The sequence below is a fragment of the Cloeon dipterum genome, chromosome X (genome assembly GCF_949628265.1).
Source record: "Cloeon dipterum chromosome X, ieCloDipt1.1, whole genome shotgun sequence".
In the NCBI taxonomy this organism is placed as follows: Eukaryota; Metazoa; Arthropoda; class Insecta; order Ephemeroptera; family Baetidae; genus Cloeon; species Cloeon dipterum.
In genome coordinates, this window is record NC_088790.1 from 11,323,887 (window position 1) to 11,337,566 (window position 13,680).

At 43.2% G+C, this 13,680-nt stretch overlaps 1 protein-coding gene across 1 annotated transcript; it reads right to left on the bottom strand.

Moving 5' to 3' along the window:
- Window positions 1-26: 26 nt before the first annotated feature.
- bchs (WD repeat and FYVE domain containing 3 bchs) lies at window positions 27-13,273 on the bottom strand. Its single transcript, XM_065495105.1, has 8 exons — window positions 13,090-13,273; window positions 12,485-12,718; window positions 11,964-12,209; window positions 5,541-11,612; window positions 1,865-5,378; window positions 1,549-1,660; window positions 1,291-1,482; window positions 27-1,232 (listed from the first exon to the last, which is right to left on the bottom strand). Exons 2-8 carry the CDS (start codon window positions 12,710-12,712, stop codon window positions 1,124-1,126), a joined length of 10,473 nt encoding a protein of 3,490 aa, XP_065351177.1. The 5' UTR covers window positions 12,713-12,718; window positions 13,090-13,273; the 3' UTR covers window positions 27-1,123.
- Window positions 13,274-13,680: the final 407 nt, after the last annotated feature.

Genomic DNA, 13,680 nt, shown 5'->3' on the forward strand with positions numbered 1-13,680 from the left:
CTTGAGTTAACAAATCAAAGACAAGATTACTCTGTCTACTAAATGGGCATTTTTATTAAAAGCAATTGACAAATTTTTGAGGAATACTATCTTGTATTGTGGTGGACATAACCAGCTTCATCGCACAACCTGTGTTACACGCTCCGGTCTTGCTAAACTAAACACCGAAATTTTTTAATATATTGGTACACAAAGTCGATATTTAACAACTGTTTAGAGCCGTACATCAAATGATAGCTATGCATTTTGAATGATACTGATATGTTCTGGAAGAATTATACGGAATGCCGATTATTTTTTTGGGAAATCCGAAACTTAAAATTAGTTGACGGGAAACATACATCTCGTGTTACACCCTGGTTACACTAAAGATTCTGCGGCTATTGATTAGTAGACAAATAAAAAGATCCAGCTAATACAGTTAAACAATCATTATTGTTCTTTACTATTCCTCGGATTGAGCAAAATCGTTAACAGATTGAGATCAAATTTGGAAATTATACCAAACATAAAAGTAGTCAACAATAAGGATTATATTTTGCTCTGTAATTGCACCACAAACAGTTGCAAGAGGGGTTGCCGTGACCAAGCATCGACTGGATAATTAGGCTGTATGTTACTTTTTTCACGCTTTGATTTAATTTTCCCCTTAGCTTATTACGGTTTTCTAGAAAAATATCAGAGCGCTGTTTAGAAAATTAAAGATGTGCTGATCAACAAACATATTATTATCGTCTTACAATATATACTATATTCATTTCCATTCTTTTATATACCTTTGCCCTATTTCATAGAAGCTATTATGCTTATTAGATTTCCCTCACTGCATTTGGTATGATATATATTACATGTAGCTATTTACAAATATTTGTTACATCTGCAACGCCGTGTTCTATAGTATATGATCACAATTATCTATTTGCTGTTAATTTTCTTTAATAAATATTATCTGAGACTATTAATACATTAACTACAAAACTCGAATCTTGTCAGTTTCAAAAAGTTATTATCAATTTACTTTTTTACAAGACTTAAGTTGTTATCACTATTTGGTGGCTGAAGCATAACGTTATGCACATTTACAATTTGGGTGGTTTTGACTTGCACATTTCACAGAATGTTTTCATTGCGATTCCACTGAAGCTGATCTGAGCGTAGCGTGACACCCTTGGCATACCCGCACCGGCTTTAAAATGCGTAACCGTGAGATTTCGGACTCAAATTTGCTGCACCTGAAACAAAAGGTTGTCCTTAACTTTTTATCAAATAAGGGGCTAGTGTCACACTCACTTGGAGCAGAAAAGCTGGCCACAGTTTCTGCAGTGGTGTCGCCTTTCGTAAAGACTGAATTTGACGCCGCACCCGACACAGCTCTCAGCACCCTCGTCTTTTAGCCAGTGGTCGGCTCGACCAGGCTGCTCGGCCATGCTCCATGAAAACACTCTCCCTCTTGCGTCTCCTACGTACATTGTGCGATGGTCTCTGGAATAACCCAAAATGGTTTATAAGCAAAGATAGTCGGAACAAGTAACAAGGCGAAAAACGTACTTGGAAACAGCCAGGCAAGTGATCGAAGCTGGCTCTGCATTGTCCTTTCGGTCGTATGCTGTATGCATGGTTAATTTGCTTCTGAACACCAGCTGTCGTTGCCATTGAAAGCCTATGAACAAACATGAATACTTTCGTAATCCTACACTTCATTGAACATTCTCATCATACATATAATTATAATCAGGTGTGTTCTGATATTGATAGCATGCTAAGTGTACTAATTTGTTTCGACTTGTGCTTTTTATCATGTGCCAGTCAAGCATATTTAAGTGCACATTCCTTATATATTTCAATCGTCAAAATTGTCTCTCACCTTCTCGAAGCACGTTCTGATTTTTCCTTCTAACTTGACTCATCTCAGAGGGAATCTCAGACTCGCTGACCATCACGAAGGAGTCTGTGAGGCTAGTGTCGCTTTTACTCGTGCGCATGCTGTCCCCAGAGCATGACAGCGTGTTTGGATTGTTAGTTTTGGACTCTGTTGTACTGCTACTAGTGTCCTCTCGGCCCTCGCTATCCGACCGCACTCTGCCGCTTAGACTCATCAATCCAGCTAGTCTGCTGCCTTCACTCTTCCTAAAGGCCGGATTGTGTGAGGCGCTAGGCCTTCGGCGCACCACAACCATGGATTCTTCGAAGCTGCCTCCGAGTGGTCTCTCGACTTCTTCTACGTCGATGGTCGGCAAAGCTTCGGATGCAGTTTCATCTTTTTTGTCTTTGCTTTCGTCTTCGTCCTCAGTTAGACTACTTTCCGAACCGCTCTTCACCAAAATCATTCCATTTTCTTCAGTGTATTCGCCAGACAGACTCATTTGTTTGACGAATTCTTTCACGCGGTCATTATCTGGTAGAGTTGCTGATTTTTCTTCTTCTTTTGTGTCTTTTGTCGCCTCACTTTTCTCAATGATCTGCTGCTCAGGCTCTTCCTTTGGCACTTGCACGTAATCTATTGACCACATCCTAGCAACTCCATCAGTGGAACCAGTCATAATGACATTTTGAGGGTCCCATTCATTCGCCTGGGAGAACGCAACGCAAAGAATTTGCTGCATGCGGTCGGCTCTGCCTACGCTGGTGTCCACGCATGCTAACTCAGTACCGTTGATTGTCCACACGTGGAGCCAGGTGCCAGCGCACGTTGCAATGTCTCCTGTGACCTCATTGATAGCTACAGCCGCGACGGGCGCTGAATGACCTCCAAGCTGCCTCACGAACATGAGCCGCGAGAGGTCCCAAATGATCGCCGTTGCGTCGCGAGATCCAGATACGATGACGTTGTACGCAGGGCTTGCAGCCAGGCAGGTTACAGCATCTGTGTGTCCGTACAGATTTTGCTTCACTCTCATCTGCTTTTTTTGGTATTCCCAAACTGTCACAATTGTACTGGTTCCTGCCGTAATGACAAGCTTCGCATTAGGGCACACGCAAGCTACCACTTCTCCGTTTTGCGGAGCTTCGCAAATGAGAACGGCTTTGTCGTTGTCATAATTTCCTATTCGCAGACTGTGGTCGGCAAATCCCCAAGCAACGTATTTGGTGTAGTTTGGAGGCATTAGCGATTTGTTCTGCTCGACTGCTAAGACTTGTCTATCGTGTTGTAGAATTTGGCCGACTGGAGCTTTTAGTTCTTTTATCGGTGTCAACGATGGTCGTAAATTATCAAGTCCGTGGAAAAAAAGACCTGTGGTGAGGTTGACTGTTGGTAGCAATTGTCCAGAATCAAAGATGGAAGACGTTCTGTTTGAAGCCACACGTTTCGCTGGATGAGCCTTCTTAAAAAGCTGCTTCGGTATTTGTCCAAAGTTGTTGATGAATCCAATCGTGGCGTTCTTCTTAAGAGGATCATCTATGTTATATATATCCACGTTTCCTTCGTAGAATAAGTGATGAAAAACATTCACAGATTCAACCGCTCCTTGGCCTTTCTGTTTGCATCCAAATATCAGGTCAATCCACTCGTGCAAATGAGCTGAAACATATTCGCACTCGAGGGCTTGTCGGTGTACCCTGATGAACTCCAGCGGGTCATCCTTTGCCCATGGTGGAAGAATCACGTCACCTAAATGTACACCATTCTGTTTGGCACCAAGATCAAAGTTATTTGAGTTCTGCAGAAACTCTGGTAGATAGAAGAATTCAGGAATTAGTTCTTTGACATCAGCCATGTTGTGCTTTGAGGCGGATGTCCATGCCTCTTTAATACTGTGGAACATTCGATCAGCTAAATCAAAGTGTCCTCCTTGAAGCCGGAGAAAGTGCTGCGTGAACGGTTCCATGCGTACCAAATACGAGCAGACAATCATTGCTGAAGAATAATGAGTACCATAATGGTATGGTGGTGTTTCACCGTGGGGGTCGTCCCATTCTCGGTATCTTTTCTTGAACTGTTCCAAGCGGTCAGCACTCTGCGCACCCATGGGCCTTGAAAAATCTCGAAACGTTTTCGGGTTCGTCAAATCAAGTTCTTCTACATCATATTCGGCCAAAATCCACGGGAATACTGGGTACTGCATGAGGTCATTGTAGCTTCTTCCAGCAAGTGTGTTTAAGTACATAAGATATTGAAAGTTTGAAATTTCTCCGCGCACCCACCGCTGAGTGACCGATGTTTCCCCAATCAAACTAGAGAGGATGCTCGCAGACTGCTCCACATTTGCTGTTCTCTTTTGGCCTGCTACTGACTGTTGTGCGCTATCGTTCATTGAAGTCGCATGCGTTGTTAGCCTCTGGTGAACCTTATTTCTTACTTTTCTTGAAAAGGCTAGGAGGTAGTTGCGGCCGTCGCTTGAAAAAACTTCGAGTGCAATCGGCTGAAGAAGATATCGGCGTAAGTGAACCTCTCGAATGTCCTCGTAAGAGAATTTGGAGCATTGCTTCATGCTGCGTGTTCTTCGTGGACTGCCGGTGCTTGGTAGTATCGGCTCATATTGATTCGAACGTGCGTTGTCTAGATTGTCAATATCACATATTTCTCTCGACTTTAAAACTGTGAAACCGTCTATCACGTATAAGTGCTCCTTACCGAACAAAAGCAGCCCTTCTGTAGTATCCAGTCCCTGAATACGAGCACATCTAAACATGTGAATAATTTTTTCTCTATCCTCTAGAAGACGCATCAGTGTCTGATTGTCGCTGGCCTCATCAACCTGTCCGCTGTGATCATGGTTAGGATCAATTTCAGAGTCAGCATTTTCGTCTTCTTGCTCGGATATGCTTCTTATTGGTTTCATGATGGCACCGTGCAAACCTTGGAAGCCGATTTCCTTGAAATCCTCAGTTTCATTGTCGACAGATTCTACGCTAGATGTGTTGAAAACGTCATGCATTGCGTCAGAGTTGTCTCGCTCAAACATATTTTGTGGCTTGAATCTTTGGTAATATTCTCTACTGTCATGGCTTGATGCTACTTTGTATTTTATGGCTCTGACGTCACTTTGGTCCATTTCAGGGCGGTAAGGATAGTGAGCATAGAAGAGGTCATTTATCATCATTTTCTTCCTCATTCTGCAAGGTCCTTCGGTTGTATCCAGCATCCATTTGTCTAGTTTGCTGCCTTTCATTGGTCCCCACAATCCTCTTTCGCGAGTAAGTTCTGACTCGGTTTTTAACCATTCATCCAGTAAATATTGCTGCATATGCTGGCTTGTGTCCACGCTGTGTTTCAACTGTGCCATTACCAGTTCGCGAACAAGAGAAACTTGATTTAGAACTTGGTTGTTTATTTCGTTTAGCATTGCTGCCGTATATTTCACTCGAACTGCTTCATCCTTCTTCACTTTGGTTCTGCTGGCCAATCGCGTCAGTCCACCAGTTACTTTTTGAATTTTCTGAAACAAAATTGCTTCTTGTTAAAATAGAGTGTCTGACATGAGTTTATTTTATTAATGACTTCGTTTAAAAATTAATAATAATTAATTTTTATAAAGATTTATTAGAATAGAATTAAAGAACTGAATGAAATGAAATCTTTCGACTTGGTATTTACTTACTGACTGAATTTGGTTGTGAGATTCCCATGGTACTTTGAAGAACGACTTTTTCTCAGTTTCAATGTAAGTGCTCCAGGTTTTATGCGCTGCTTCCAACACCTGCTCTCGAACAATCATGAGATGCGGTGCTTTGTCCTTTGGTGCTGGCAATGTTGTCTTGAATATTTCCTCGATGGCGGGTTTCTTTGATACGTAAAGCTCTTCCCAAACTCGTTTTGCCGCCACACTCATTAAGTTCATGCCTTGAACAGTGTTCATCGCCGTTTCTTCTGCCGTGTCCGCTTTTTGATTCGGATTTACGACCCAAGTTGTCTTTGCGGTAACGTCTGCATTTATTTTCAAATCTGAAGTTACTTGAAGAAGGCAAAAGGTGAGGCAGCCGAAGAATTCGAGCTCATGGTTTCCAGCACCAAAAACGAGGTTGCGCTGACTTGTTATTTTGTGAAGTGTATCAAGAACAGACATTTGCTCAGCAATTGAATTTGTGGGTCTTGATAGCAGATAAAGTATCGTTCGGTTGAGGCAATGATATATTCCTTCCGTGGAAACTATGACTACAGTGGCTGGTCTTCTCTTTGCTTGTGCAATCAACTTAATGACGAACTCAAATACATCGTGAGGGTCTCTTGTGAAAGATCCTTGCCACATTTTATCTACGATTCGACCTGCCAGGTAGTAAACATTTGGTGCCAAATTTTGTATGCTTCCACCAGGCACAACGGGTAGAGCTGCTTGCTCTCCAATTAGGACATCTGCTGCCAAAAGATGCTCCATGAGGATGGCCAAAAGCTCTGTCTGGAATATACTTTGTTGTGCAGAGCTGCTTTGCTCAGGAGATGCTTCAAGGATGATGTCGATTGTTGGTGGTCCTTTCCCAGAAACAGGCAGCGATAATGAGTCTACAATGATGACTCGGAGAAAGTCCATAACAAATTTCTTAGCAGGGTGAGTAGTCAGACCCATATCTTTTGATGGAGATCTGGTTAGCATCGTCATATTATTACTGGGAACCTTAGCATCTTCAATTGGAGTAGAAGCTCCACTAGAAACTTCGCTCCCATGTCTTGGAAATAAAGTACATGCAAGTGCAACTAGCACGTCAGCGCTCATGAATATTGGCATGAAGTCGGCCATATTTTGATATAGAAAATAGAGAAATTGGATAATAGTGACCGGATAATCTCTCAACCACTCGGGTAGACCTTCAGGCTTTCTCAATTCGTGGTTCAACATAGCTCGCACCATTGCAAGAAGAGCAATAACAGCTTCTGCGCTCAGAGTCACGCGCCCAGCTAAACTTGTCACTGATTGACTGGCAGGTACACCGAACATGAAGTTCCAAATGGAATCCAAGTTTAGCTTCAAGTCAGCTGGGAGTAGTCTTACTGGTTGTCCCATCACGAGAGCCACTAATAAGAAGTAAACTTCAGGGATAGCTATATGCTGTGGCATAATCCATTCAAGACGTTGAAATCCTTGCACGTTGGAAAGGTCAGCTAGCTTCGGGCTCTGTGGTCCACACTTGCTCAATGGAGAGCCAATTTGATACCCGGCCAATATACCTATCGAGCTGTTGACTGTCTCGGTTTCCTTCAACCAGCCGCCATTGTGTGTTCCTTCTCTGAACCGTTGCATTAGGTTTGGACAGGAGCAAAGCACTACGAGAACTCTTAAACCCCAAACCACTGTTGTTGGATGCAGATGTCCTTGCAGAAAAAGCAGCACCCAATCGAATCCTAGAATCTTCGTGACTTCATCACAAAAGCTCATGCAAACTTTCTTGTTTTGAAAAAGAAGAGAATGCAATATTTGAAGGCATTTGTTCCTCAAAATTATGTTCCCGATAATGTCATTTAGCTCATTGTCTCCCGATTCAAATTGCACATCGGACAGCGTCAACAGCTTTTCTGCGGGTGCATTAGCAACTGACAGAGTTGATGCTATTGCTTGACCAAAGACCAACAAATCGTGTGATCTAGGGTTGTTTGCAAGTAATGCTGCAATGAGCGAAAGAAGACATTGGTTGTAGTTGCTGTTAGGAGCTGCCGTTAGCAATATTCTGAGCAATTTTGGTAAAATATTTAGGTCCCTTGCTATCTTGAGGTTGGTTTTCTTCTCGCTTGACTCTGATATCAGCTCCAAATGGTGTTCAAACAATGATCGAGTTAAATCACCTGGTGCCTCGTACCAAACCTCCAAGTCACACAGCAAGTCCCTGTAGGCTGCAATATTTGGGATTGACGAGCTTTCTCGGCCACTGTCCACAGTTCCAACCAAACTGAATGCAAGGTGTAGAATATGTGAATTAAGCAGAGGCTTCTTCCTTCTTAACAGAGTGGCAAGCATTTGATATCCTCTTTTTCTGTCCATTTCTTGCTGAGATGACTGACTGCTTTTTACGACGCAAACCAAAGCTTTCACTGCTGCGTAGAGACTCTCGACGTCTTTTGCCATTGCGATCAGCCCCAACAAAACGTTGCATCCACCAACACTCTCTACCATCTTTGCTACTGGACGCGGGGAAAAAACTCTGACGCCCAGGTATCCGATAACAACGCCTCCAAGCGTTCGCGCAGGTCCGGAGAGATGTCCAGCCGAATTATGGAGCACTCTGATCGGCGTTGCATTCTCATGTGATGACATTCCAAGCTGTTTGGCAATCGCTCTATTATCAGCTCTGCTGTATACTTTCCTTATTTTAGCAAGGGTTAGCTGGGAGACTGCTTTTGAGTTCAACCCAAAAACTAGTTTCTCCTCTGCTATCAAAGGTCCGTGAGGCTCAGAATGAGTGATTTCTGGAGCCTGTAAACTGCCCATGTATTGAGGACCAAGTTTGTGTATGACTGTGACCATCTGTGGGCTCAAAACTTCTTCTAATAATTGACATGGGCCCTGTTTCCAAGATAGTCTCGAATATTTTCTCCACGACGGAGGGGTTCCTATGAATCCGTACACAGATGAAGGCACATGCAAATTTGCTGATCCACCGCCTGGATTTTGTGCAATGTAGTGCATTCTTTGCGTGTGTATATGCTGACCATCAACAAATATCGAAAATGATGAATTCTTGGCTGATTGGCGAGTAAGAACAAGCACCAAATGATGCCACTGACCTTCTTGCAAAAGGTCAGGGCACCATACTCGAGTGCTTCCGTCGCCGCAAACGTCAGGCTCCCACTCGCCAACATTTGGTGGTACAGATATTTCTTGAGTGCTGACGATTATCGCTTTGTCTCTGGCTGACAATATGAACGTCAAGCACGCTAGAGGGTCTTCTTTACCCAATATTTGCCTGACAACAGTCAACAATCTCACGCAATGGGGATCAGTTCTTGGATCAGAATATTTATCCACGCACATCCAAGTTGAAAACGTCAGCCCGCCCGGTGGTGGGAAAATCCTGTCGCCAGCTCCTATTCCACCTACAACGTTCATGTCTTGTTGGTTTCCAGATGCTGCAACGCCTTGGATATTTGATGACTGAGGAGCTAAACTAGGTAAAAACAAGCAGCCGAATCCTTCTGCACTCATGTCGAATTCAACGAATGGAGGAAGTATTGAGGCGCCATGAAGTCTGAAATCTCTTGGTGTTGTCATGGATACCAGCGTTTTTATCCTCGTGAGAGGAACCGGACCTCCGGGTTTTCTATGAAGAGGCTTTTTTGAATTGACCTCTTCAAAGTCTTCTATTGTAAGCGTGTTTAATGGTTCCCCCAAACGTAGGAATGACCTCAAATCCTTTGCCTCTAACGTCTGCGCTGCAAGTCTTTCAAGCATGTACTGTACAGATGGGTGGAGTGGGTGTGTTTCTTCGTCTAGAGCAACAGCGCAGCACTTAAGAAGCTCTCCTGGCATACCAGCTTCGCACATAACTTGCTGATTCCGCTCAGAACGAACAAGTGATTTCAGCACCTCTGAGCAAAATACTTGCAAGGTTAGAGACTGGCTCACATCTTGATACTGGATTGAAGGCAACAGGTGAAGCATAGCAACCACCACTCCAGGATGAACAATGATGGGATCAGATGGTTGTGGTGTCAAGTTCAGATTGGCGACAGGCTTTTTGGGTGCGTTCGAGTTCTCGGACTGTCTTCTAGGAGATCGGACCGCAATATTTGCAATGCTCGCGTGAGAGTTGTTAGAAACTTTGTCGTAGAGGTCTAAGGCTAGATCGTATAGCATTCTTAGTATAATTGTGGCGTACATCAAGTCCTTGTGTATGCTTTCGTCCACTGCTGGATTCAATACGTTTCCTGTGAATATTTTTTGGAATGTGTTTTCGTCTTTTTGACTTGCTGGAGGCAACTCCTTTGTCATTTCTGGAATGGTTTTTTGACTAGAAAAACAGCCTAGAAGTCTGATGCTATCACACAAGGTAGAGAAACATATTTCCTGTTGAAAGAATTTTGCATTTGCTGGCTCAAACCGCATGGCAACAGAAACAGTGTTAAAAACAAGATGTAGGAGCGAGAGGACTTCAGACACTTTGATGCCTTTCCAAAAATCTGTAAGCTGGTTCTGTAGACTTCCTTCCATCGATACAAGGACGCTCATCACGTATACAAATCCGCCAACTTTGCGAAACACCGTTCGGGTTCTATGACTTTCTCGCAGACACGTTAGCAGAGATTTCAAGATGTCAGACTTCAAATCTAAATTTGTGTGTGGTGCTGAGTGCATGGTCGCAAGGAGTATTCCCAAATCTTCGTCTCCTCCCGTTGTTAGGATCAATTCCTTGACGATTGTTAATGCTTCCTGTCGGCATTCCCTGTATTGAACCAGGTTGTGCACACATTTTGCACCCCCACTCTCTCTGAAAACAGCTGCATTATTGGCATTTCCACTCAATAGCACGATCAATGACTCTATGATCATATTTCCCAGAGAGATCTCATCTTCTGACAGCACCGATTTATCTCCAAATGCATCTTTGATGTGTGAAGCGTATCTTTCCAAGCATGTGACGAACACCTCCAGCAAACCAACTTCCCTATAGACATCCTTGAATACTATATTGTGCTTTAGAATGTCCCTAAGTGTGTACATGCAAGTGATGCTGCACTGTATCGAACATTGATCTCTGAGGATTATCGAGAGAGATATGAGCTCTTTGCAGGGTACAAAATTGAGCTGGAAAACTATGAACTCGAGAAGCTGAAAGAATTTTTCTTGAATTTCTGTAGGTTTTAGGTGAATTTTTTCCGCAAATTGTGGCAGTGTATTTTGTCCCTCTAAAATGAAATAGTTTGCGTTGTCCGCGTGGTATACACTTGAAATCGCGTCTAAAATCGTGCACCCCAGATTTGCAGAACTCGCTTTGAGGAAAACTGTTTGAAGAACTTGGAAAGCTTGAATGTTTCGTACACTAGCTCCACGTCCAGTTGGCTGGGGCAACAAAAAGCCCATAATTCTGAAGAGTGATCCCACGCTGGCTTGACTTGGGTGAAGTTCATTGTGCCCACACATAGTCAGAGAGGCAACCAACAGAACAAGATTTCTGATAGCATCTTGATTATCCTTAGATGGATCTTGCTCTAGCTTCAGTAAGAACTCCGATATAAACTGGTATCCCTGGCACGACTTGAAATCATCTAACAGCGATTGAGCAACGTCGCTCGAGTCTTTCAGGAAACAGAAAATGGTTACAAACATCTCGACTACTTCAAGAGGGGACAATTCGGTCACTCGCTGCATGTTGTCTATGCACAGTGCAACGCAACCTTTACTATGAATGTAAGCAACAACTTGTTGACTGAGACCGTGTCTCGATATTGTCATCAAAACCTCTGCAGCACTCTTCCTCCAGAGAGCGTTGTATTGAGGGCACCAGCTCGTTATGGCAGAAAACAAAAGCGCCAGGTCGTCCTTTCTGGCTAGCTCATCGGCTGGTTGAGGGTGACTGCACAATCTTACCAACAGTTGAACAAAAACCTTCTGAAGCAGAATTCTGCGTTCTCCAGGGCTGAACTCACTGCCTTGTTCGGTGACGTTCTCGTTCTCCATCTCTGGCAGGTCGAAAAATAAATATAGACATTTCACCAACGTTGACGGCAGTGCAGCAGCAGTCATTGCCTATCAAAAATATTATTTATAAGTCATCACCGCCATTAAGTGGCACGCAGGTGTTGCAATACAGAGCTGTTTTAGCGTTCATCCCTTTACATACAAAATACAAGTGCATCTACAATTACGATTAAAGTATCTGCTATTTACGTGTTAGGTTACAGATAACAGATTTTTATCGACTTGATCGTGCTATATAATTTTGAATTTTCATTGTGTAGTGATTTACTTTTGTTAATTAATAATTAATTTGGATGATAGTATTTATCTTTTAATTTGATTCAATTTATCTTTCATATTTTCTCAAATTTCTAGATTTCTTTTGTCTTTTTAAACTTGCTAACAAATAATTATCCAAACCTGTATCAATGATATTTCTCCCTCAGCCAAAAGGTTGAGCGTAGTAAGTAACATCCATCCGTTGCTCGTGTTTTCTGAATTTTCTATCTCCAAGAATTTTGCGATGGCACAGCTTGCGCTCTCGGTCGACTGATTTGAAGCTCGCTTCCTGATCTCGCAAACCATCAGCCTCGAAACGTATGTACAAAACGTGTGTACGTCTCGAAACTTATCCACCATTTCTTGAGAAGCGCAAGTTCCAAATACCTAAGAATTACAAGAACTTAATAATTGTCATTAACTAACGCTGGTTTGAAATGAGATATCAATCTTTTGACTGTAATATTAGATTTGTGCTTTGCTTCGTATTTTTTCTCAATGCCCCACCTTAATAGAAAGGCTTTCGAAATATTTACCAGTCGCTTTATGAATCATACATTTAGTTGAAATGGAACCAAAATGCTAAATACTTCAAAACACAGCCTAATCTGGAAGGGGACAAAACGATCATTGATCCATGGGTTGAAATGCATTTCTCCAACCTTGCAAAACAATGGAAGCATGTTGTAAAGCTTGTCATCCCGCTCGCGCTCGTTCAGAGGGTGGCTGGGGTGGGTGAACTCGGCAAAAAGCTTCTTTAGGTGCATCAACCCCAGAGCCATGTGTTGCGAGTTCTGATTCTGCTCGTCTTTCTGGGCCGCGGAGGCTGTGTTGGAGGTGGCCGAGCCACCGCCTCCGCCGACCCTGGCCAACTTGCGCACGATATTCATCTCGACCTGCAATTATTCACTCGTTTTAATGGTTTTGTGTGGGTCTGTGGGAGTATTTGTGCCCGCCGCACCGTTGACAGAAATATAAACACACGAAACGCGGCCGACTGACAGTAGTAAGAACTGTCAAAATAACAAGAGCGCCAACAAAAATCAATAATAAGCACAAAAACAGCGCTTTAACAAGCCTGACGCCTGATCGATTAGGGAAATCCCGGATCGGGTTGCGCCCTGTATCACATCGCGAGCCCTGTTCCAGGGCCTAGGCCCCGTCGACGGGCCCTGGACCCTCTAACAGGACTTTTTCGGAAAACATATGATCGAGGGCCCAGGACGGCTCCCGTTCGCTTGGGTGTTGGCGCTCAGCTCGCACTTACCGTCTTTCGGGGGCGCTGGGGGTCATTTCATTGACGTTCCCCGACGGCCTGGGGCTTCAAGGATGGCCGCAATCATTCGAAGTCGCCAAGTTAGACGCCCACTTTTCCGAAATTTGCTTCTCTTATGAGGCCATTTTCTACGTGCACTGTGCGTTTTTCTCGCTGTTCATTTGCTAAAGCGCATGCCTCGCGATTTCGAGGTCTGCACGGCGCCGTTTTTCCTTCTTTCCCTTTATCTTAAAAATTTATTCCATGAAATATATCGTGTTCTTAAGCTATTTATTGTGTCAATCTCAGTTTTTTTTTTATCAAAACCAAACTGAAACGACGCTTGTTTGTTTATTTCTTTGCGGTGCATAGTTATCGATGTAAACATGATAAGACGTTAACTTCGCTTTAATCTCGCTACCGCGGGCTTGATTGTTTCTGTTGAGCCTTTGTGAGCACGGCCTTCCGCCAATTAGTGCGCGGTTTTTATTTCTATCGTCGGCTAATGATGCTAATTAGAAGAATTCCTTTGATAATTACTGGGTTTATGAAGAGCAAAAGTTTAAATAAAATAATATCAAAAAGGAAATATTGAATTAAGAA

What these genes read in the sequence shown, in the direction of transcription:
- bchs (XM_065495105.1), bottom strand. Translation starts at nt 12,712, where the DNA reads ATGAATATCGTGCGCAAGTTGGCCAGGGTCGGCGGAGGCGGTGGCTCG. An exon ending in GAGAAATATCATTGATACAG is followed by an intron (nt 11,613 to 11,963) that starts GTTTGGATAATT and finishes TATTTTTGATAG; the next exon opens with GCAATGACTGCTGCTGCACT. An exon ending in TCAGAACGTGCTTCGAGAAG is followed by an intron (nt 1,661 to 1,864) that starts GTGAGAGACAAT and finishes GTTTGTTCATAG; the next exon opens with GCTTTCAATGGCAACGACAG.